Source organism: Phodopus roborovskii, unplaced genomic scaffold (genome assembly GCF_943737965.1).
Source record: "Phodopus roborovskii unplaced genomic scaffold, PHOROB, whole genome shotgun sequence".
Lineage (NCBI taxonomy): Eukaryota > Metazoa > Chordata > Mammalia > Rodentia > Cricetidae > Phodopus > Phodopus roborovskii.
In genome coordinates, this window is record NW_026126480.1 from 47629959 (window position 1) to 47652080 (window position 22122).

Genomic DNA, 22122 nt, shown 5'->3' on the forward strand with positions numbered 1-22122 from the left:
CTGTTAGAGCTTTCCACATTTCCAACAACCTCCCCATCCTTGAGGCAGTACTACAGTCTCAGTATTCTAAATATACTCCCTGCTCAGCTTGATGGAGACATACCCACCTCAGGGAAACTTGGTAGAAAACTCCAGCCACAGAAGATTCATAGAGCTTAGGCAATGAGTACTGTGCAAGCCTGAGACCCTCTGCATGAGCGCTGGGTATGATGCAGACGGTCATTGGGTGACAACACTAGGACAGAGGCTTTGACTCCCTAGGGCCTACACATGTGTGTCGGTGCTGTTTCAAGGAGAGAGAAAGATCCACAGAGGCCCAGAAGAGAGCAGTTGAGTGGGCCTCATTGCCAAGGTTGAAACCAAGTATTTGCTCCTCAACCATGATCGAGATTGGTAGTTTCCATGACAACAAACAAAGACTAGACTCTCAGCAGGGAGTTCTGTGACTTTAAATGGTGATTCACCTGGTGACATCTCCCCTCACTCTCTAGCTGTGCATATGGCCACAAACACACACACACATACACACACACACACACACACACACACACACGACTAAGGGACTCACTGAGAAACCCATGGCAGCCAAGCCCTCAGAGAATGGCCCCTAGGTATGTGGAAAAGCAGCAACCCAGGTCTCCTCAACAGTGGGGTGTCTTGAGGAAGGCATGACCAGCCCTCCTGCCAACAGGATCCTGGCTGGGGCCACGCAAGTGGATGTTCAGACATGGATCTTACATTCCAGAGGCAAGTTATCAAGGGTCAAAACCCCATGAAGGGACAGGTCAGACACTCACACAAGCTCATAACCCTGGGCCAAAGATAAAGAGTGCTGGCCTTGGGCAGTCTGTCAGATCTTTCCAGTTCAGCCTGCAGTGAAGACTGATGTGGCCCGCAGACCTTCTAAGGAAGCCTTGTCATTTTCCAGGGCTAATGTTTCAATTCTGCAGACACAGCCTCTTTTCCATGCGTGAAAATCTTCCATTTCCCCCAGAATCCCCTGTAGTTCACAACACAGACCTCTTGAGCCTCCTTGCTTACATTTTTCTCAAGTATATTTTTCGTTTTAAATATTACTATAGCTAGGTGTGGTGGCTCATGCCTGCACTACCAGAACTCAAGAGGCTAAAGCAGGGGGATTATCAAGACCAGTGTGAGATACATAGTGCATTCCAAGCCAGCAGGGATAACAGGGTGAGACCTTGTCTCAAAAAAAAAAAAAAAATTAAAGTTATTATAGTTGAGATTTTCTTAATTTTCATTTCTAATCACCCCGTGCTTGCCTATCGAAATACAACTGATTTTGTGTGTGGTTCTTGTTTCCTGTAGCTTTGATGAGTCCTCTTGGCAGTTTCAGAGGTGGCTTTGGTTAATTCCTACAAGCTGAGTGCATGCAATGACTGTGCCATTCGTGCTTCTCCCGTGCCTGTTGGAGTTGTTCCTTTCCTCTCTCTCTCCTTTTCTCCCATCTGGCTACTGCTCTGGCCATGACTCCAAGCCAGTATTGGCCCTCTCCCTCCCCTCAGTGTGGCACATGCTTGCCATGTTTGTTGAGTGTTCTAAAGAACCAGTCTTTGGTGTATCCACTATCTCTAATTTTTTCCTGCCACTGATCTGTCCTTTCTTCTGTGTGAACAGATTTGTTTTGTCCATCTTCTTAGTTCCTAATCATATGAAATTGGGGGTTAATCTTTCATTAAAATGGCTGTTTTATGGCTGTAAGATTTCCTGTGTGTGGTGTTTCCAGGTCCCCAAGGCATAGTGTGTGGTTTTTCATTCATCTCAAAATAGTTTCTTGTTCTCCTTAGGATTTCTGCCTTGGTCTTTGGTTACTTAAGAGGGTGCAGCTTTATTTTCACAGATCGTTAGATATAGGAAAATGGAGGAAACTGTCTGGAAACTTGTGGAGATTTTTCTTTTAGTGATGACTGGAATGTAGAAATTCCTGACTTGGTCACGGGGGGGGGGGGGGGGGGAGGAGGTGGGGAGTGATGTTTTAGCTTCTAAGACTCTGTGAGGAGATCTTGGCTACAACCAAGAGAAGAATCTCATTCCTTTATCATGTTTAGAAAATTCTATGTACCCAGTAGCTCTGCAACCAGGGAAGGGGTAAAAACTGGGCTGAGAGTAGGTGATGCACATCTTCCCTCCCAGGTAAGTCCAGGCTGTGCCCAGACTAGCCACTTCCTGCTTTGTTGGAGAGGGAAAGGGAGCATGGAGGGTAGAGCTGTGTTGTTAGGTGCTCAGTGGGAACTACAGCCTCCAGAGAGTACAGGCGTTGAGGACACTGGTCAGAAGTCATCCAGGCATCATGCAGTAGGCTCAGAGCCTTGATAGGGCTCTCTGGTCCAAACACAACTATAGATTTAGTGGTATCACATCTCTACTTTAGTCCTATCTCAAGCCTCTGTAGGTTAACAAGCCGCTAGCAACCAAGAGAAGCATTAGAGAAGCCCAGGAGCACAGAGTCTTGGGGAAGAGAGTTGTAGGACCTCAACTAGGCAACTGGGGGTCTCTGACAAGGACAATCTGGCTTTGCCACTGAGGGGAGGGTGACTTTGAACAAGTCTAGTATATGGGCAGAATGGGGCACATACTGAAGAGAAGTTGTGTTGGGAGAAGAGAGGTGAGGGGGGCAATGCAAAGCCTGAGAAAAAGCTGAGTTGCCTGGTTGAGAGGGATAGCAGGATTGGGCATAGTCCACCCAACTCCTGGGAGATGCTGGGCCAGCACCCCCAGTCACCTACATCAGGCCTCTGCTGCTGTGGGGAAACCCAGCATATCCAAACACGACATCCACAGCTCACACAGGATATCCTGAGCTCTGGCTCACAGCATTGTGACCAGATCCACAACCAAGCACACTAATTGGCTCACAACAGTGTAACTCCCACACCCATGTACACACAGAGGTCGCTACCTAATGAAGCCTCCTCTAAGAAGCCACCACACAGCTCAAATGTGATTTCAGGCACAGGCTTTCCTCACATTCTACTTGGAACCAAGACTCCCCACAATGTCCACATGGGATCAGAAAACCATATCTGGATGTCCACATCCTCCAAAGGTATCCAAGACTGTTCCCCATTGATGTTTACATGAAAACAGAAACTTACCCACAATGTTTACATGAGACCAAGATCTCCCCATATGTCAATGTTGACCCAGACCCTCCTCCTCATTATTCACATAGGACCAGAACTGCCCTCTTCATGCCCCCATGCAACTGTTACCTACCCTTCTGACTCCAACTGGAACCAAGATCTCCCCTCCAGTACACACACACACACACACACACACACACACACACACACACCACTCATTTATAATACCCACATGGGATCAGGACTTCTGCCTATGTTCAGGCTTATTAGGGTCACCTGGGGAATCACAGGTTACTTATAGGAACATGAGTGACTCAAAGGCAAATATGTCACCAAAGCCCACCCAAGAATAAGTGACAAGGAGGTCTCTAGACCTCCTTGAACAACCAGAAGTTATCTCAGCCCCTTTGGAGTCTCCTAAGTAATTGTTACTGTTTATATAGCCTGTGAATCTTATCAGTTTCAGGAACTTCCTGAGCCCTGCAAATTTTATTTGCTTACTGAGTCTTAGTACCCTTCCTCTAACCTCCAGTAAGAAATGTTTCAATTCAAAGGAAACAGCTAGCAACAATCTCCTAAATTTCCCTGGAGTCCATGGCTTACTCCTTCCTCCAGCAGTGAAGTATGTTGTGTCTCCATCTAGGAAAGCAAGCTCAATGCTCCATTGGAAGTTCTTCTGGGTGTAGTGTCTAAACACAGCCTTGAGGCCCCTGACCCTTAGGAGATACACTGCTACCTGACACACACACTGTTACTCTATAAACAGCCTTGGGAGGGGCTGGCTCTGCAAACTCAGTGCTGGGCACAAGATGGCCCTAAATAGATCATACTAGGAACCAGACTCCAGTTAAGGGCCAGCTGCCACAACTATCCTCATAGAACAGGGGGCTAAGGTCTCCTGCACAGGGTGTATGTCCTCCCCTGAAGACTGGCAGCTCTCCTCCATCTCTGTCTACATGACTACACAGGGCCTTCGCTCTCCTAGGAAGCTGCTGCAACCATCTGTCTCTAAAAATTTGGTGAGAAGAGTGAAGTTAATAGAGACTGGATGAGAAATATCCAAACATACAGGTGTGGATACTGTCTCCTGGACTGTGCCTTCCTACACAAAGTAGGGGTACAGTAAGACCCCACTTCTATATAGTCAGCAGACTTAAGACTTCACATCAAAGCTACACAAGACTTGCCTTGTCCCTAAAGCCTTGTCAACCCACTTCCCTGTTAACATCGTTTAACTAGCTATCTGGATATCAGGAGACTAACATCTCCTACACAGGGGCATATGTCCTCCAGTGATCATAGGACAGATCAAGGATAGACCAGTGATCATAGTCCTGACACACAGCCACTCTGTCAGGATACACCTATTACTATAGGGGGACTGTGGCTGAGACCAGGCCTGCTGCCCACCTCTGGTACCTCTCACCCAACCCTGATGGTCTTCCTTCATTCAGAGATGTCTCTATGGACACAGCTTGCCACATTTTTCCCACCCTCCATCAGCCTGAGGGAAGCCACTTCTGAGGCCCATAGAATGTCTTGGGGTTATTTGTAGATGCTTAGGGGCTAGTGCATGTGATTACATCCTAACTGGTCTGGTCTGGTCTGCTCCTTCTTGTGGCATCTCCCTCAGTAGCACCCATTACAGTAGGCCCACCAGTGGTATTTTTGTTTGGAAGAAAACTCAATATCCACAAGAAGATGGCAGTCAGCTTCAAGAGCCAGCTTTGGGAAATGACCATTTGTTTCCTCCCACCCAATGAGGACAACTCTGCTGAAGTCCCAAGGATGGACATAAGAGTAGAATGATTCCCTGGAACCCTCATCCAGGAACACTTTCTTGGGCAGCCATAGCAAATTCAGAAGGCTACCATGGGTCTGTGATGTTCTCATGTTTAAGCACCAGCCAGGCCTGCTCTGTACACAGAACTTGGGACCCTAGAAATGGCCAACAGCACAAGTCTACCTGCTTCTGTTACACTTGGACCTTACACTCGAGGCCAGTCTTCAAGAGAACTGTGTTGCAGTGAGATGTGGTCTCATGCAGGCAGACAGATGCAGGCAGGAGACAGGCGTGGCTAAACCTCCTCCTACTCTAAAGACTGTGGGGAATGCTGGGGAGCTGACAGGATGCCAAGATCCAGAGCTAGGGAGTCTAGACACTCTTGCTTGTAAAGGTAGCTGCCTCTAGAGCCTGCTGGGGGCGATGAGCACCCAGTAAAGCATTCCTTGGCTACCCTGCCTCACATCCTTGGGTGCCAGGCCACAAAGGTCCTGGACCAGGTTCCCAAAGGAGGAAACTGAGGTTAGAGAGGCATGGAATCCTGTGCCCATCCATAGCCAGGCTTTCAGGATCCTGGATTCCACATTCACACTCCTGTAGACTCTGGCCATAGTGTGTCTCCTCACCCAGATAGTCCAAGGGCCACGGTATTGGCCTACTCTCTGCATTGTCTGCAAATGGGCAGGAAGGCCACAAAGAGATGCCTGGTGATTCCAAGGACCCACTCACCACTTCTGTGAGAGCCTGCTCAGCATCCCTGTGGAGACACAGGGGATTCCAGAACCTTGGTTGACAGGTGAAACAATGGCAGATACCCATATCCAGGAACAATCCTTGAGTTCACACATGGGAAATACATCCTAGAGCAGATTTGACCCAACAGTATAAGCTCTTGTCATGCAAAAATGATCCCATAGCCTAATCCTAAGGAATGGTGTCTTAATATTTTGGTAGGTCTTGTTACACGCTTTTCTAAACAATAAGATGCCACAGTGACATTTGCAGGGGGCATCTGTCTCACTCTACCCTTGATCTCCATGTCTTTGTTTCCACCTGTCTTCTACCTACCTAAAGCATATCCCTCCAACATCACTGGTGAATTGAATGCATCTTGGGGAGCTTGAATCAGCCTTCTTATACAAGTGGGTGTGAGCTGATCAGTACCTTAGCTCAAATTCCCTCTCTGAGTTCTTGCCGTGTAGAAATCCTTCCCAACATCTCTCCATGGATCCTGTGTCTTGGGGGCATAAAGGTCCCAGAGGACAGAGCCAAAATGTCTTAATTTCTTTTCTGTTGCTGTGATAAGACCATAACAAAAGACACTTAGGGAAGAAGAGGTTGTTTTAACTCACCATTTCAGACTAGTCCATCACTGTGGGAAAAGCACAGCAGTAGGAGCTCAAGACAGCTTGTCACGTTGTATCTATAGTTAGAAAGCAGAGAACAAGGGCTTGGCGTCCTCTTTCCTTTTCATCCTGTCCAGGCCTGAACCACGAAATAGCTCCACCCATATTCAGCATGGTTCTTCCATTTCAATTAACCCAATTAAGAAAATTCCTCACAAAGACCAGGGAGGTAATTCATCAGTTAAGGGCACTAGCTGGGTTCAATTCCCACCACCAATGTGATGGCTAACAACCATCTGTAATTCCAGTCCCAAGAAAGCTATCTCCCTCTTCGGCCTCTGAGGGCACTACATGCATGTGATGCACAGACACACATGCAGGTAAAACACCATACACATAAAAGAAAAACAAAGGAAACTTTCTAAAAATGAAAGGAAAATCTCTCACAGGCACAGACCAACCCGATCCAGACAGTCTCTCACTGACATTTCCTTACTAAATGATTCCAGATCCTGCCAAACTGACAATGGAAAGCAACCATCACCTAGGGCTTCTGAGTTCTCATTGCCTTTGCCCTCGTACAAAAGATCTCTGAAGTGCTCGGTACTCCCCAGGGCAGCATCAACCCCATACCCTGGCTGTTTTCCTTGACAACCAACCCCAGCACACTCATGACCCCAACATATCACTTGTGCTTTCTGGGGATTTTGATCTCCTCCTTGGTCAGGAATGGAACCATCAGGCTGAGTGGTCCTCTCCTGTCTAAACTCTCCAAGGCCTTGGGATTAGCTGTTCATCAAATAGCAAGACCTCCCAAATACTGCCTTCAGTCCCCCCCCAATAGCCACAGTCCTAGCACTGGACCATGTCCCAGGTATGGGCCTGACTCTTGCTCACATCCTCCAGCTCATATGTTAGCTGATGTCCTAATGTATTTGTGACCTGGCCTGCTGCCTCTTGTAAGTATGCAATCAATGAATATACAAGAGTGTTAGTATATAAATATATATGAGTTGAAGTTGTATGTGCATGCAAAAACAGATATATATATATATATATGTTACATATATACATGCATATGAGCCTGTGTTTCTATGCTGTATGCATGTCAAGTGTGCACTGTGTGATGTACAAGTGCCATTCATGTAAATGGTAGGCTCATGTTGAACACAGAGTGTGGTAAGATTGTGGCTGAATCTGAGCCTTCTTCCATAGTTTCTCAGAATTCCAGTAAAATTTATTCCAACAGGTACCCCATTTCCAGTTGGCAGCAAGGTGACTGGAAGGGCAGGGACACAGGCTGTCTTAGGATTACTATTGCTGTGACAAAACACCATTACCAAAGCAACTTGGGGAGGACACAGTTTCAGCTTACAGCCTGTAGCCCATCATTGGGGAAGTCAGGACAAGAACTCAATATATGGAACCTGGAGGCAGGAACTGATGTGGAGGCCCTGGAGGGGTGCTGCTTACTGACCTATTCCTCATGACTTGCTCAGCTTGCTTTCTTATAGAACCCTGGACAAAAAAAAAAAAAACAGGGCCAGCACTGCCCATAGTAAGCTCCCCCCTCCCAATCAATCATCAATCAAGAAAATGAGCCACGGGCTTGCCCTCAGGCCAGTATAACAAGGACACTCTCTCAACTGAGGTTCCTTCCTGCAAAATGACTCTAGCTTGTGTCAAGCTGACAAAATATCCCCAAACAGGCCCACAAAAGACAAAGGAATTCAGCAGCGCAGGAAGACAGGCTCAGCTACCCAACAAAACCTCCTTTGGGAGCTCCAACGCGTCACTGGCTAGTATCTTTTCCTTCTTTTTCTTTTTCTCCCCAAGCATATGAGGGAGCATTTTCAGAGATGAATGGGCAGGGGTGTGTGGTCTGCCGCCAGGAGGAGCTCCTGTGCCTGTCAAGCCCCAAGTCCCACTGGCCTGATTTTAGAGTGCCCCACAGTCTGTGGTTTGTCAACCAAGTTGACATACACTGGTGTGCCTGAACCTGAGCTGGGAACCCTGGGATGATTTCGCTATTTATTTTTTATCATGTTTTTCTCCTGCACACTGTGTTTTCGTTTGTTTGTGTGTGGGGGGGGGGTTGTTTTGATTTTTCGAGACAGGGTTTCTCTGTAAAACAGTCCTGGCTGTCCTGGAACTCACTTTGTAGATCACACTGCCCTCAAACTCACAGAAATCCACCTGTCTCTGCCTCCCAAGTACTGGGACTAAAGGTGTGTGCCACCATTGCCCAGGCTGCACACTATTCTTAAATGTTCGTTACCATAACTGTTCGCAACATGGTTCACCATCTGGTCTCACTGCACAGAATGGTTTTGTATGGTGCTGAGGTTGGTCCAGCCCCTCTGCCTCCCACACTCTCAGGCTGTATCTGTATCACCCTGATCTACTGCATCCAGAGGTTAGCCCTCTGAGGCTCTCTCCCCCTCTTCCTTGGGCATACTGGGATCTGATCAGGGCTTCATTGAGACCCAGCTCCCTCCTTCCATCCTGGAAACTGTCACCAGAAGAGAGGGCCTGACTGCCCCCCCCCCATAGATAATTCAAGCTGCACCTGCCCTGTGTCAGTCAGGTGGGCTGATGATTTGAAAGAAGTCCAGAGTCATCCGGGGCACAGTAGGTCAGGGCTGAAACATTCCGAAGACAGAAGCCTCCCTGCCTCAAGAAATGATATCAGGATGGCATGGCACAAGAGAAGGTTCCAGAGGAGAATGCATCTGGAGCTTCCTCATAGTAAGCCAGGAATCAGACACCATGAGCTGTAATGGCGGCCAGGACAGGAGGAGGACAAGACAGGCACTGGTGCAAAGGTCAGCTGACATTGAGTGAGAGGGGGCTCCACAGTAGTCCTGCATCCACCCTGGTGATGGATAGATACAAGGACAACAAGAACAGCCATAGCCTGGACAAAAGGCAATTGCAGCGGGCTCTGATGCCCTCTGCTGACAAAACCTGGTAGTGCAGGCAAGCCAGGAAGGAAGTAAAGACTAAGTTGTGGCTGTTGTGAGGGTTTGGAGCCAGAACTCTGCAGGGGAGGAGCAACCTTCCCAGCCACTGACTATGAATACTGTCTCCCTCTGAGCAGATCATGATGACAGCAGAAGAAGCAGTCTCCTAGGATAAGGTCTACAGACACTGCAAAGGCAGTAGTGGACAGTACTGAGGGACCCTAATGGGAACCACAGCAGGGCCTCCAATCTCCAAGTAATAATTGGGACTCCGGGCACTGCTTCTCTCTGGCTCCTCTGAAGCCTGCATCTGCAAAGGAAACCATAGGTTTGCCTTAACTAGAGAAAACCTATCATTCTTATTGCATTGCTGCCAGGAGTCTGCAACATCAAGTGGTCCCTTGTGGCCGGAACCTGTAGACATCATGGGGGATGTGACTGCCTTTCCATTCTGAATATGCTATCAGGCTTCCACATTCAGAACCAGTGCTTTCTGTGCCCCGCCAACCATAGAAAGAGCAGAGTCCTGTGTGTGATGTCAGGGCTGCTGGCTCAAGATAGCCAGGCAGAGACTGGCCTCCAGTGCCCAGTAGCATGCTGTGGTCAGAACCTGCTTTGAGTGGATCTCCAAGCACAGCTCACTCACTCTCCTACTGCTGTTATGAACAAGGGGGCTCTTCTATCATCAAGTTGCCCACTAATATGAGTCACTGCATAACATGATGCCTCCAACATGCTAGGAGTCCCACATGGTCTTGTCATCTTCCCTTTTGGCTTTCTGAGATTACAATCTGGTCATTTTTGTAGATTTCCCTCCACATCAAGCCAGAACAACTCCCCAGCTTTTGGCCTTGCTTTGACCCTTGATTCAGCTGGTGGCCAGACTTACTCTGTGACAGCATCGTACATATTAGGCTGCTTCCTGGCAACATCTTCCCTAGCCCTAGTGTTCTAGCTTGGTGCCAGCCCACATTTAGCCACAGAGAAAGCCCTCGTGGTCACACACCCAGCAGAGTCCCAGTAGCAAGTCTCCACTGCTGACTAATTTGACCAAGAAATGTGAGAGTCATGTGACCATAGACTCAAACCTGCCCATTAGCAGCCCCGGCATGGAGGCACTGTCTGGCTGTCTGGGGTCAGTGAGGTTCGTCTCCACCTGTATATAGAACAGTGGTGTGGCAGAACAGATTCTTCAGGGGGATTATGGGAAGACTATAGAGATGGAAGCTTGACATGGATGAGGCAAAGCAACTGGGGAGCAGCCTTTACAAATGCTGGTAGAAGATCTCCAAAGGGTCAGGGGCTGAGCCTTGAAGGGCTGCAGGCTTATTAGGCATGCTGCTCAGTGGCCTTGTCATTTGTCTGAAAACACTACTTTACAGTTTGGGGTTCTCCGTTTCCTAAGAAAAACCCTGACACTTTCTGACCAAGTGACCCCTACCCCACCTACTTCTTCCCAAGAAGAGCAGGGTCTTTGTAAGAAGAATTTGCCTGTTCTATCTCTAGAAGATGGGGCTAAGCCTGCCCCATGCAGGCCAAGAACACAGGCATACAGAGAGGAGGAAGCTCAGGTGTCCCACTGGCCTCTTGTCCGCCTAGGAGCTACACAAAGCTTTAAGTGTTGCTGGCCAGGAAGCCAGGTAGTCACCAAACGGGACAACATGGTTAATGCTGCCTGCCTAGTGGCAACTCTTCCAAGATGGTAGAGCATAAACAAGGTCTACTGTGTTCACCAGGAAACTGGGAGAGGAAGAACCCCATGAGAGGAGAGCAAAAGCCAGAGCCAGAGCTAGCTGGGATCCCCAGCTGAGTCTGTGGAGCTGAGTTTAGCCTGGACTAATGACAAAAAGACTAGTGGCTAAAGGGAATGAGTCTAGCCTGGACTAGTGGCTAAAGGGAATGAGTCTTTCTAGATGTACCTTCTGCCTGCAGGGACCACAAGACCATGTGGACTCTGGTGAGTTCCCTAAATTTCAAAGCCACAGGAATTGGGTTCAGGAGATGGGATAGGACCAAACCACAGCCCACCTGTTGCAGCCCACCAGGATTTATTGGGAGGCCAGTGAACCCCACTCTAGACCAGATTCCCACCTAGCCCCAGGTAGCTCTCTCCCATGCTGCCAGTATTGGCTATCACCACTTCAAATGAGTCCCTGGGAGAGTGGCGCTCCTGCTGTCCAGTGGAGTTCCACTTCCCTTTTGTTGCTGTGGTAAAACACTGACCAAAGCTGGGTTGTGCTGGTGCATGCCTTTAATCCCAGCACTCAGGAGGCAGAGGCAAGTGTGGATCTCTGAGTTCAAGGCCAGCCTGGCCTACAGAGCTAGTTCCAGGACGACACATAAAAACCCTGTCTTGAAAAAAAGAAAAAAAAGAAAAAAGACCTCAAAGACATGGCCACAGGCCAATCTGATCCAAGAAATTCTTTAGTTGAGGTTTCCTCTTCCCACATGAGTCTAGATTGACAGCTGAAGCTAACTATGACAGGTGTGGTCCACATTCTCTAGGGAATATTTCCTGCCAGGACAGTGGCCTTCTTCCTCCTCATCCCAATAGTTTATGAGAACCTTCACGGATGTTCAAAGCTGAAAACCAATTGTCCCCATCCTACCCTGTCACCAGTCCCCCGCTGTACCACCCTGCACTGGTCACCCTCCCGAGGCTATTGCCCTCCACCTGTGCATCCACCCTCTACAGTCCATCATCCTCCACGAGCTCTTGCCTCTAGCTCAGGCTGAAAGGGCTGATCCACACAGGAGCTCTCACCAAGCCTCAGACTGCTGCCTCTCCCCAGCATGGCTGGAGGACAAAGGCCTCCTACTGAACCCTGATACCGATTTAGATACCTCTCATGAGTCCCGAGATTAAAGGTGTAAGCTATAATTCTCTTTTCTACTGATTCAATCTGGTGTAGATCTGGGTGGCCTTGGACTCACAGAGATTGGTCTAACTCCCAATCCTGAGTCCTAGGATTAAAGCATGTACCACCTCCTCCTAGCTCTGGCTGCTGGGATTAAAAGTGTGCCTGGCTTCTATGGCTTGTGACTGACTTTGCTTTCTGAATCCTTGAGCAAGCTTTAATAAATCATAAATAATATATCACTACACACACATACACATACACACACACACACACACACACACACACCTGGCCCTCCACTGTCTGCCTTATTTTTGTGCTTTTCCTAGTATGCTATAGACCTCACATATATAACAAAACTGTTCAGCAGTGTCTGTTGGCAGGGCTCCCCCACTCAACTTACGCTAAAGTGAGTAGTGCTCACGCATGCTCAGTGAGCTGCAGCAGATGCAGGCAGAGAACTTGACCATCTACCTAGGTGGCCAGCAGAGCTGGTTCTATGGGAGACTATGTATATCATGGTAAACCATGAGTATATTCAAGGAAGGGCAGCCAAGGGAAGGAAAGGGGTGATATCCATGGAGACTCATAAATGACCTTCAGCTACCAATCCACAGGGTGTTGCTGCCTGAGGCCTCTGGGGACATCCCCACAGGAGTGTGGTGACCTCTGTGCAAGCTTGCTTCTAGCCATCTGCTATGGTAGCTTTCATATCAGGCACATGTGTGAGCCCTCCTTAATCACCTGCTACTATATTATTTATCTACTCACTTGCTTTTATTCATTTTGCTTTGCATTTGACAACATTCACAGCCAAGTCCCAAAAGTGTTCTCATGTCTGGCCCTAGGCACCTCTATGAGGGATATTTTTCCATCACACATCAACTCCGCCTGGCTTAGTGCCTGGGATAAATAAGACCACTCAGGATTAGAGTGTGTCACTGTAGTAGAACACTTGCCTAACTTGTACCCCACCCTCAGAGTACCACAAAGGAGACAGAGGTTAGGAGGAGGGAGAGAGAGAGGGAGGGGAAGGGAGAGAGGCAGAAAGAGAGTGCAAGAGAAAAAGAAACTCACCACTGTGTGCAGCCTTTTGAGTCAGACATGGTTGGCTCAGAATTTTTTGGATTCATGTCCCATGAGGATAGATACATAATCTGTCATGTCAGGAATTTGAGTGTAGCAGGGATTCTTCTGGGTCCTTCAAATTGATTAATCATTTATGTACCCAGATAACTCTAGAACCAATTTTTCAACTTTTTTTCTTTTGGTTTTTAATTTTTCAGGACAGGGTTTTTCTGTGTAGCCCTGGTTGTCCGGGAATTCACTCTGCAGAGCAGGCTGACCTCAAACTCACAGAGATCCACCTGCCTCTGCCTACTCAGTGCTGAGATTGAAGGTGTGGGCCACCACGGCCCAACTTCAATTTTCAACTTTTTTTGTAATTAATTTATTTTTATTTTATGTGCATTGGTGTTTTTGCCTGCATACATGTCTGTGTGAGGTTGTCAGATCTTGTAGTTATAGACAGGTGTGAGATGCCATGTGGGTACTGGGAACTGAACCCAGGTGCTCTAGAAAAGCAGTCAGTGCCCTTAACCACTGAGCCATCTCTCCAGCCCCCAATTTTCCAACTTTTACAAGAAGAAAATCTTCTGGGGCTGTGACTGGGATGCATTTGTGCCATTTAATGACTTCTTTCTTTCTTTTTTTTTCCCCCCTCAGTGGTCTCCTGTTTTCACTCAAATATAAAAATGTGTGTCTGTGTGTGAATCCTGCACCTTCTTAAATGTACACACACATTCTTAGATTCTGCAGGATTTCTCGTGTAGCCCATCTCATCATCTACAAACAGAAACATGTCCCTTCAAATTCATCTGGGGCAAGTTTTTCCCAGGTGACTTTAAGAGACAAGGGTTGGCTGAGTTTGGGAATGAATGCAAGCTATTTACACTAGATGATTTTTCTGAATCCCATGAATGATCTCACTCTGTTGTCCACAGTGCTGATATATTGAACTACTTTGCTACTGTATATGAATAACAAACCAGCCCTGAGTTTTGAGAGCAGTCTTACTTCCATAAAGTGTAAGGCTTCATTTATATATACATTACTAGAGAGTAGTTGCAAAGTACTACAAGTACTTTGCTGACCTCTTCAATGTCTGTGTCTGATTCTGACATCAGATCTCACTGGCCTCAAATCTGAGGAAAATTTTCCTGCCCACCTCTCCCACTTTACCATCTGAACAAGCATATATAATCTACCAGCAAACCCACTGAGTATCGGAGTTCAGTAGGAAGCATGTGTTCTCCAGCCACACTGAGGAGAGGCAGCACTTATTATTTTTAGACATAGCACAATAAGTTTGTTTAGTTTCGTTTTAGTTGGTTGGTTAGTTGGTTGGTTAATTCAATTGGCTAGATGGTTAATAGTTGGTTAATTGGTTGGTTAATTGATTGGTTAGTTGGCTGGTTGGGTTGGTTGGTTGGTTGGTTGAGAAGGCTGTATTTTGGTTTAAGACAACATCTTGTAATTTAGTCCAGGCTAATCTTGAACTTTCAGAGATCCTCCTGTCTCTGCCTCCCAGAGGAGGTATGTGCCATCAAGCCCCACAAGATCTTCTTTTCTTTTCTCTGTGAAATATATTTTGATCATAATTTTCCCCTCCCAACTTCAATAAGGCTGTAAAAAAATGCCAAAACAAAATTAAACAAAAAGTTCACCCCCACCAAACAAACAAACAAACAAAAACATGATATTTTGTGTTGACCAACAATATATTCTTAGATAAGAGGCTGCCTTGAGTATGATTGATATACCCAGAACCACTCTATTGGAGAGCATTGATTTTCCAGTTGCCTTCAGGTATCAATTTTTCCCCAAAGAATGTATGTATTTTCCCAAGTTACTGAATCTGTTGGCATACAATTATTCACTATATATACCTTTGATTCTTGCAATATATCTACAGGGTGCATAATAATAACTGTTTCTTAAGACTGGGAATGAATCTTCTCAAACAGTCTTTTTAGTTAGAATATTATCATTATTGTATGTTCACAATGTGGGGGGGTCTACAAGTTACGGTATGTGTGTGGAGGTCAGAGGTCAACAAGGAATTGGTTCTCTCCCCTTTTATTTGGGCCCTAGAGATCAAGCTTGTGCTTGCAGGGCAAGGCCCTTTGCCCACAGAGCCATCTCCTCAGCGCTTCTTTCTTAGTCTCAGAGTTTGTAGCCACTGGCTTTGCTGTGGAGGAGAAAATTTTCAACATTTTCCTCTGATTTTTATCATTTTGATCATGTGGCTACCTTGGGCCTACCTTGAGCTTTTGTTTTTCTACCTTGTTGGGGTAGTATTTTAGATCACCAAATTTCAGATCTTTCTCTTCTTTCTAATGGAAGATTGGAAACTATAAATTTCCTGCTCAGCCCTGCTGTATCTGCAGCCACAAAATTTTGGTATGTCATATTTTCTTTGGTATTGCTTAAGGTACTTCCTGATCCTTTATGATTTCTTCCTTGTTCCATGAATGATTTATAAGTGTGTGGTTAAGTCCACAGTGTTTACGGTATCTTGGTTATAATATTGTTGTCAACTTTTCATCTAATTTATTCGTGGTTCTAGAGTATACTCGCATGGTCTCAAATTTGCTGAATGTTTAAGTCAGTCTTTCGTATACTAGGCATATACCTAGTGAAGAGCCCAAACACACTGAAGAATGAATGCCATTGTTGTCATAGTGACTAAGCCACAGGCAATGAAGGATATAGGGTACCAATGTTGTGATGGTAAACAAGCTACACACACACAGTGAAGAGGGATGTATGGATACTGTGGTTGCCCTGGTGAACAAGCCACATACACAGTGAAGGAGGGTATATGAATGCCATTATTAACATGGTGAATAGGCCACATACAATGAGATAGGATGTCACTGCTGCCATGGTGATCAGTGGAGGAAAATGGGTGCTTACTGTAGATGCCAGTTTTCACGGGAAACACGCTACAGGCTCTGGAGGAGGACGCAGAGATACCACACAGCAGGTCACACAGAGCAGAGGAGAATGTGAAGATATCACGGTTGACATAGTGAAAACACACTGGAAGATGTATAGATGCTATGGTCACCATGGTGCATGGGCCACATGCCCTGAATGAAGGTGTGTGGGCACTACTCTCACTTGGGTGAACAAGCCACACATTCTGGATAACAATGTGTAAATGTCACTGATGTCATGGTGAACAAGCTACCATCACTGGAGCTGACACTGTGGGATGAGATATGTTACAAGGAGCCTTGAGGTCAACTTCTTCAAATACTATGCTCATGGCCTGTTTCCTCACAGACTTTTGGTTAGTTATTCTATCTCTTACTGAGAGAGGGAAATTTAATAGCACTAATAATTTAGGAACTGCTACTTTTCCTTTCTATCTGACAATGTTTGTTCTGGTATTTTGAACCATCTATTGGTGTCTGCTTGGTAGCTATGCTGCCTCCCTGGCAAAGCAAATATCATGTCATACCAGTATACATACATACATACATACATACATACATACATACATACATACATACATACACACATACAATTAATTTACATCCCAGGTTTTTAACCTTTCTAATGCCACAACACTTTGTTACTACAGTTCCTCATCTGTGGTCACCTACCGAACCATAAAATTGTTTTTGTTGCTATTTCATAACTGTAATTTTTATAATATAAATACCTGACATTCAACCACTGTGAAAGGGTCATTTGAACCCAAACAGGTCGTGACCCACCGTTAGCTTACAGGCATGTAAGGACTGAGGCATGACTCCTCCCATGCATCCACTTCCAGCCCCACTCCCAGCTCTTCTACTCTACACTGTCCCCAGCTGGGTCTTTCTTTTTCTCTATTCAAACAAATTCTGCATTGAGGGAGAATATTTAGACTGTTAAAATGTAACTAATTTTTCCACTTAGTTAGATTGTCTCCGTTTTACTCTCTTTTCTTTTTCTGCCTCTTCTGTGATGTTGTTTTGGTGTGGTTTCTATTCTTTCCTTCCTCCCTTTCTTCCTACTTTTGTGTTGTTATAATGTTTTTATCTCAAATTCAATATATTAGCTTTACCCTGTTAGTGGTCTTGCAGCCTCCTTAGAGATTAAAATGCCCAGCCTGTTCACAAGCTAAGTAAAATAAAGTTGTGCTACATCACATAAAACATCCAGAGATATCTTATAACTCATGACCACCTCATCTTTTATGTCACAAATGCTACATGTATCACCCTCTGTATTATTCATGAACTCACAAAGTGTCCAACTTCTCTGTTTTGATACTCATCTGTATTCTGAAGAAATTAAAGAGAAAGCAAATCTTATCTAGTTTCCTTAACCCTAGTATTCCTTGCATCCCTTGTATTCTTCCTTCCTGGTGACCAGCTCCCTTCAACGTAGCATGCCACTACCCTGAGGAACATCATGGGACCTTCCTTCCTATGTAGTTCACCCAAGGACAAACTCTGTTATTCTTTTGAGAGAGAGCAACCCTGCTGCACCTGTGTTTTGGTTTTTGTTTTTGCCTCTTTTCAGATAAGGCATCTCTATGTAGCACTAGCTTGCCTGGAGCTTAATTGCTAGGTGGCCCAGGCTGTTCTCAAACTTGTGCCATACTGTCCACTCGGGGTGTCTGTAATAGCAGCCACTTTCTCAAGGAAATCCTCTCTGAGCTGGCCTTGAGGTGGCCCCAACATGGCTCCACACAGTAGGAAGCTGACAGTCATGCCTGGGATGTCAGAATCAGTGTGTGCACAGGCTAAGCATAGGACACACATGCTCTGTGTCAAGGAACTCAAATAGGAGGTATCCAGTGGCTGAATCAACCTCAGTGAACTACCATCTGAGACCCGAGGAGGGGAGGTCAGTCCACGTCACAGCCTGCTCCTACCACAGGGTGATCAGCTGTCCCTCCAGGGATAGATAGCTCAAAGGTGAGCCAGGCTCCTCACCCTAAAACTAGGTCTAATAATACACTGGTCCACTGATCACTGGGCACTGCTGACAGGGAGGGGTATGAGCTGGGCTCTGGCTAAATACAGGCCGAAAGGGAATCCAACTGGGCCACCACTCAGCATACCACTTTAGGATAGGGATGCCCCACCCAACGCCTTCCATAACCTGCTTGCCCTATGGATATACTGGCTGTTCCTCTTCATATCAGTCCTGCTCCCAGCCCAGGCTCCACAAGGTCCCACTGAGTCTGCAGATTCACCATGAGCCCCTGACAGCCAGAACCAAGTGGGAACAGAGCAGGCGCCCCGCTGGACACGTGCTTGTCTACTAAAGGGTGGCATGGCCCTGGAATCCCTCTCCCTTTTGCATCAGGGGAGGGGGAGGATGGTCTCATTTCTCTAGGAGGATTTGGGCCATTTCTGGGAAGTCAGCCTTCTGATCTCTGGCAGGTTCTACCTCATCAGCGGAGGGGTTCCTTTCATCATCTGTGGGGTCACAGCTGCCACAAACATCAGAAATTATGGGACCGAGGATGAAGACGTGGCATAGTGAGTACTTCCTACCTGTGGGCCAGTGAAAAGTTGGAGGCACCGCCCAGCTAGCTCCTCCTGGGTCATCCCAGACACTTTAGGAATTTGCCGACTTTGTATGTGTCTGGGTCTGGGGAGGGCAGAGAAAGTTCCCACAGACATGTGATAATCAACCTTTGTTGGTGACTGTCCTCCAAGACACCTGTAATAAGGCAAGCCCTTGAGATGAACAGAAAGCCTCAGGCCTCAGACAACCACTTGGGGTCATGTCTCCCCAGCCTCTGTGTGAGCAGAGCCCTTCTCCCAACACCTCAGCATACCATTCTATTTCCTCAAACACCAAAGGCCTTCCTTTTTTATGGTCTGGGACCAGATAGGTCAGCTAAGCATGGCATACCCCTGGAACAGATACAGGCCCACCTCCTCCCCCATAGGTGCCCAAAGCCCTAGTGGGAACCTTCATCATTCTCAGTATCTCCTCAGGATCCCAGGATGTTCAGCCCTCACTCAAGCCATAGTGGACCCCATGCCCCACCCATCAGAACCTGTCTCTGCCCACTTCTCCTTACCCAGGACAATTTCCTGCCCCCTAGTGGACCTCCTTGCCCCATCCACCCCAGACCTGCCTGTGCCCCACCCCCACCCACCTCCTGAAGACTAACACATAGAGTTAACCAACCATCTGGATCCAAACACTCATCTAGATTGCACCTCTGTCCACATCAACCCAAATTTCATGTCTGACCAGGCTCCAGTATCCTTATCACAATTAAAATACTCCCTTGTAGGAAATCCCATTCAGTCCTGATGGGCAGGTGGGAGGCAAGCTACTCCAGCCACATACCCACACTTACCTATTTCTCCCTGCAGCTGCTGGATGGCCTGGGAACCCAGCTTGGGTGCATTCTATGGGCCAGCTGCCTTCATTGCCCTGGTCACCTGTGTATACTTCCTCTTCACATATGTACAACTGCGACGTCACCCAGAGCGCAGGTATGAACTCAGAGAGCGCACTGAGGAGCAGCAGCGGCTGGCAGTGTCTGAGAGTGGCCATCGCCGTGGGGTACGCCCTGGCACACCACCACCCACCTGTGATGCCCTGGCTGCTTCACAGCTGCAGAATGAGCATTCCTTCAAAGCCCAGCTGCGTGCCGCTGCCTTCACGCTGTTCCTGTTCACAGCCACATGGACCTTTGGGGCCCTGGCTGTGTCTCAGGGCCACTTCCTGGACATGATCTTCAGCTGTCTGTATGGCGCCTTCTGTGTGACGCTGGGACTCTTCGTACTTATCCATCACTGTGCCAAGCGGGAGGATGTATGGCAGTGCTGGTGGTCATGCTGCCCCTCTCGAGGAGATACCTCCGCCAGCAAGCCCAGTGCCCACCCTACACTCGATGCCAATGGGGATGCACTGGCCCATACAGCCTGCCTGCAGGACTCACCATGCCCTGGAAAACTCAGAGGCTTTGGCCATCCACCAGCCAGCCACTGCAAGATGACCAACCTGCAGGCTGCCCAGGGCCATGTCAGCTGTCTGTCACCTGCCACCCCTTGCTGCGCCAAGATGCACTGTGAGCAACTAATGGAGGAAGAGGCCCACATGCACATGGCTGAGGAGGACGCCTTCCCACATGATCCCCACCTGCATGACCCTCACCTGCACAGGTGTCTCAAGGGCAGAACTAAGCCCCACTACTTCAGCCGGCACCAGGCAGCTGCAGCTGAGAGGGAATATGCCTACCACATCCCCTCCAGCCTGGATGGCAGCCCCCACAGCTCACGCACAGACAGCCTTCCCAGCTCTCTTGAGGGACCAGTAGGGGTGCATACATTGGCCTGCTGTGCCCAGGCCGATCCCTTCCCCATGGTCACCCAGCCTGAGGGTGGAGACATGAGCCCTGGGCTCTATGGCTGTCCCCCACGGCTGTCCCCAGGCCCTGCCCACTTGGAGATGCTACGAAGGACACAGTCCCTGCCTTTTGGGGGTCCCAGCCAGAATGGGCTGCTCCAGAGTGATGTTCGAGAAGGCCTGCCATATGGCACTGATGGGACAGGGAACATCCGAACAGGACCCTGGAAAAATGAAACTACAGTGTAACCAGGTTGGGAACACAACTCCCTCACCAGTGCCAACATGTGTCCTGTCCCTGGAGGAGCTTCAGAGCACAGAGTGATACTCTGCTCTGTGAGGTTGAATGGGCTGGGAGGGTCATCAAATGACCAAGTGGCTCAGAAGTGGTTCTTGCCCCTCAGCCATATCTCTTTTATTGAGAAAGAACCCATCTGGAGAACACTGAGCCACATATACCGCCACTGGTTCCAAGGCGGGAGGTAACTCTCCGTAAGCTTGTCACCTGCTTTCTGTTTATAGCGCCTTCCCTTGCCGCTAGGAGGGAAGCTGGGAGACCTCCACAAAGACTCCAGCTGGTGATCCTGCCTTTGGTATATGTGTGTTAGGTTTTACTCTAGGGACCACAGCAGTGGCCTCTAGAGCATGCTCACACTGGGCAGTTTCCCGTCCCCTGCTATCCTCCTGTCACCTCACACCTGCATCTTCACTGGGGGCCACCTGGCCCCTCTGCCTGCTCACCACCTGCATCCAGAAGGGACATGGCCCTGGCCTGTTAGCCTGAGGGCATCTTGGGTGCTAAGAATGGGCCTGCTGTGGAACTATGGGAGAGGAAGCAGCCAATGGCTGTGGTCCTCAGAGCTGGCTCCAGTCTCTCTGAGCCTATGCTTTGGAAAGACACGGACACACTTTTCAGTGGAGACCTGGATTTGAAAGTCAGCTGCCATCAGAGAGGATTCTGTTCCAATGTGAGCATGTAGTAATCCAGTTCTCTATCCCACAGGGAGGGACTAACCGGGGTGTGATGGTTATCACAGGTGAAAGCTTCTTTTCCTTTTTTTGTCATCTTCATGAACATTTAGGTACAAAGCCCCACCTCGAAAAATAGATGTCAACAATGAGCCTTTTGTAAAAGCAAATGTCTAGTCCTAGGAGAGGTCCTCGCAGAGGTGAGAGCCCATGTGTCTAGAGATGCCAACCTATAAGACTGTCCACCTTTCCATTCTATCTTTCTCTTTCCAATTTGTGGTTCATATGCAGACACATGTACACACACACATACCATATATGCACACACATATATGTACACTGCACATGTGTAAACACATATACTTATACACATTTACAGTGACACCATGCACACCACAGACATGTGCACCCACACATCTGCTCACCACAAACATGCATGTGCACACATCTGCACACCACTACGCATATGCATACATACTGCAATACCGACATATAGACATACTGGTGTTCATATGCACCCACAAATAATGAGTGCGTTTCATAGCCCTGAGCACTGGGCCCCTGCGGATGTGAACAAGTCTCTGTGACTTGCTTCACAGAGCTTAGCCTTGCTGACAATCTCCTCTCAGAGAACATGGCACCGCTGCGTTCCTAGAGCATTGGAGGCGGCACATTCTGCAGCCCATGGTGGGCAGTGCCATCTAGAGGCAGACACTCAGT

At 47.7% G+C, this 22122-nt stretch overlaps 1 protein-coding gene across 2 annotated transcripts in view; it reads left to right on the top strand.

Annotated features, from left to right (window-relative positions):
* The window catches only part of Adgra1 (adhesion G protein-coupled receptor A1), a 41397-nt gene extending 20555 nt beyond the window's left edge, over positions 1 to 20842 (top strand). For both annotated transcript variants that reach the window (XM_051193281.1, XM_051193282.1), the window contains 2 exons: positions 18504 to 18602; positions 19455 to 20842. In XM_051193281.1, coding sequence (XP_051049238.1) covers positions 18504 to 18602; positions 19455 to 20682 — 1327 coding nt within the window. In that variant the 3' untranslated portion in view covers positions 20683 to 20842. The remainder of the gene's footprint in view (positions 1 to 18503; positions 18603 to 19454) is intronic.
* The last annotated feature ends 1280 nt before the right edge of the window (positions 20843 to 22122 follow it).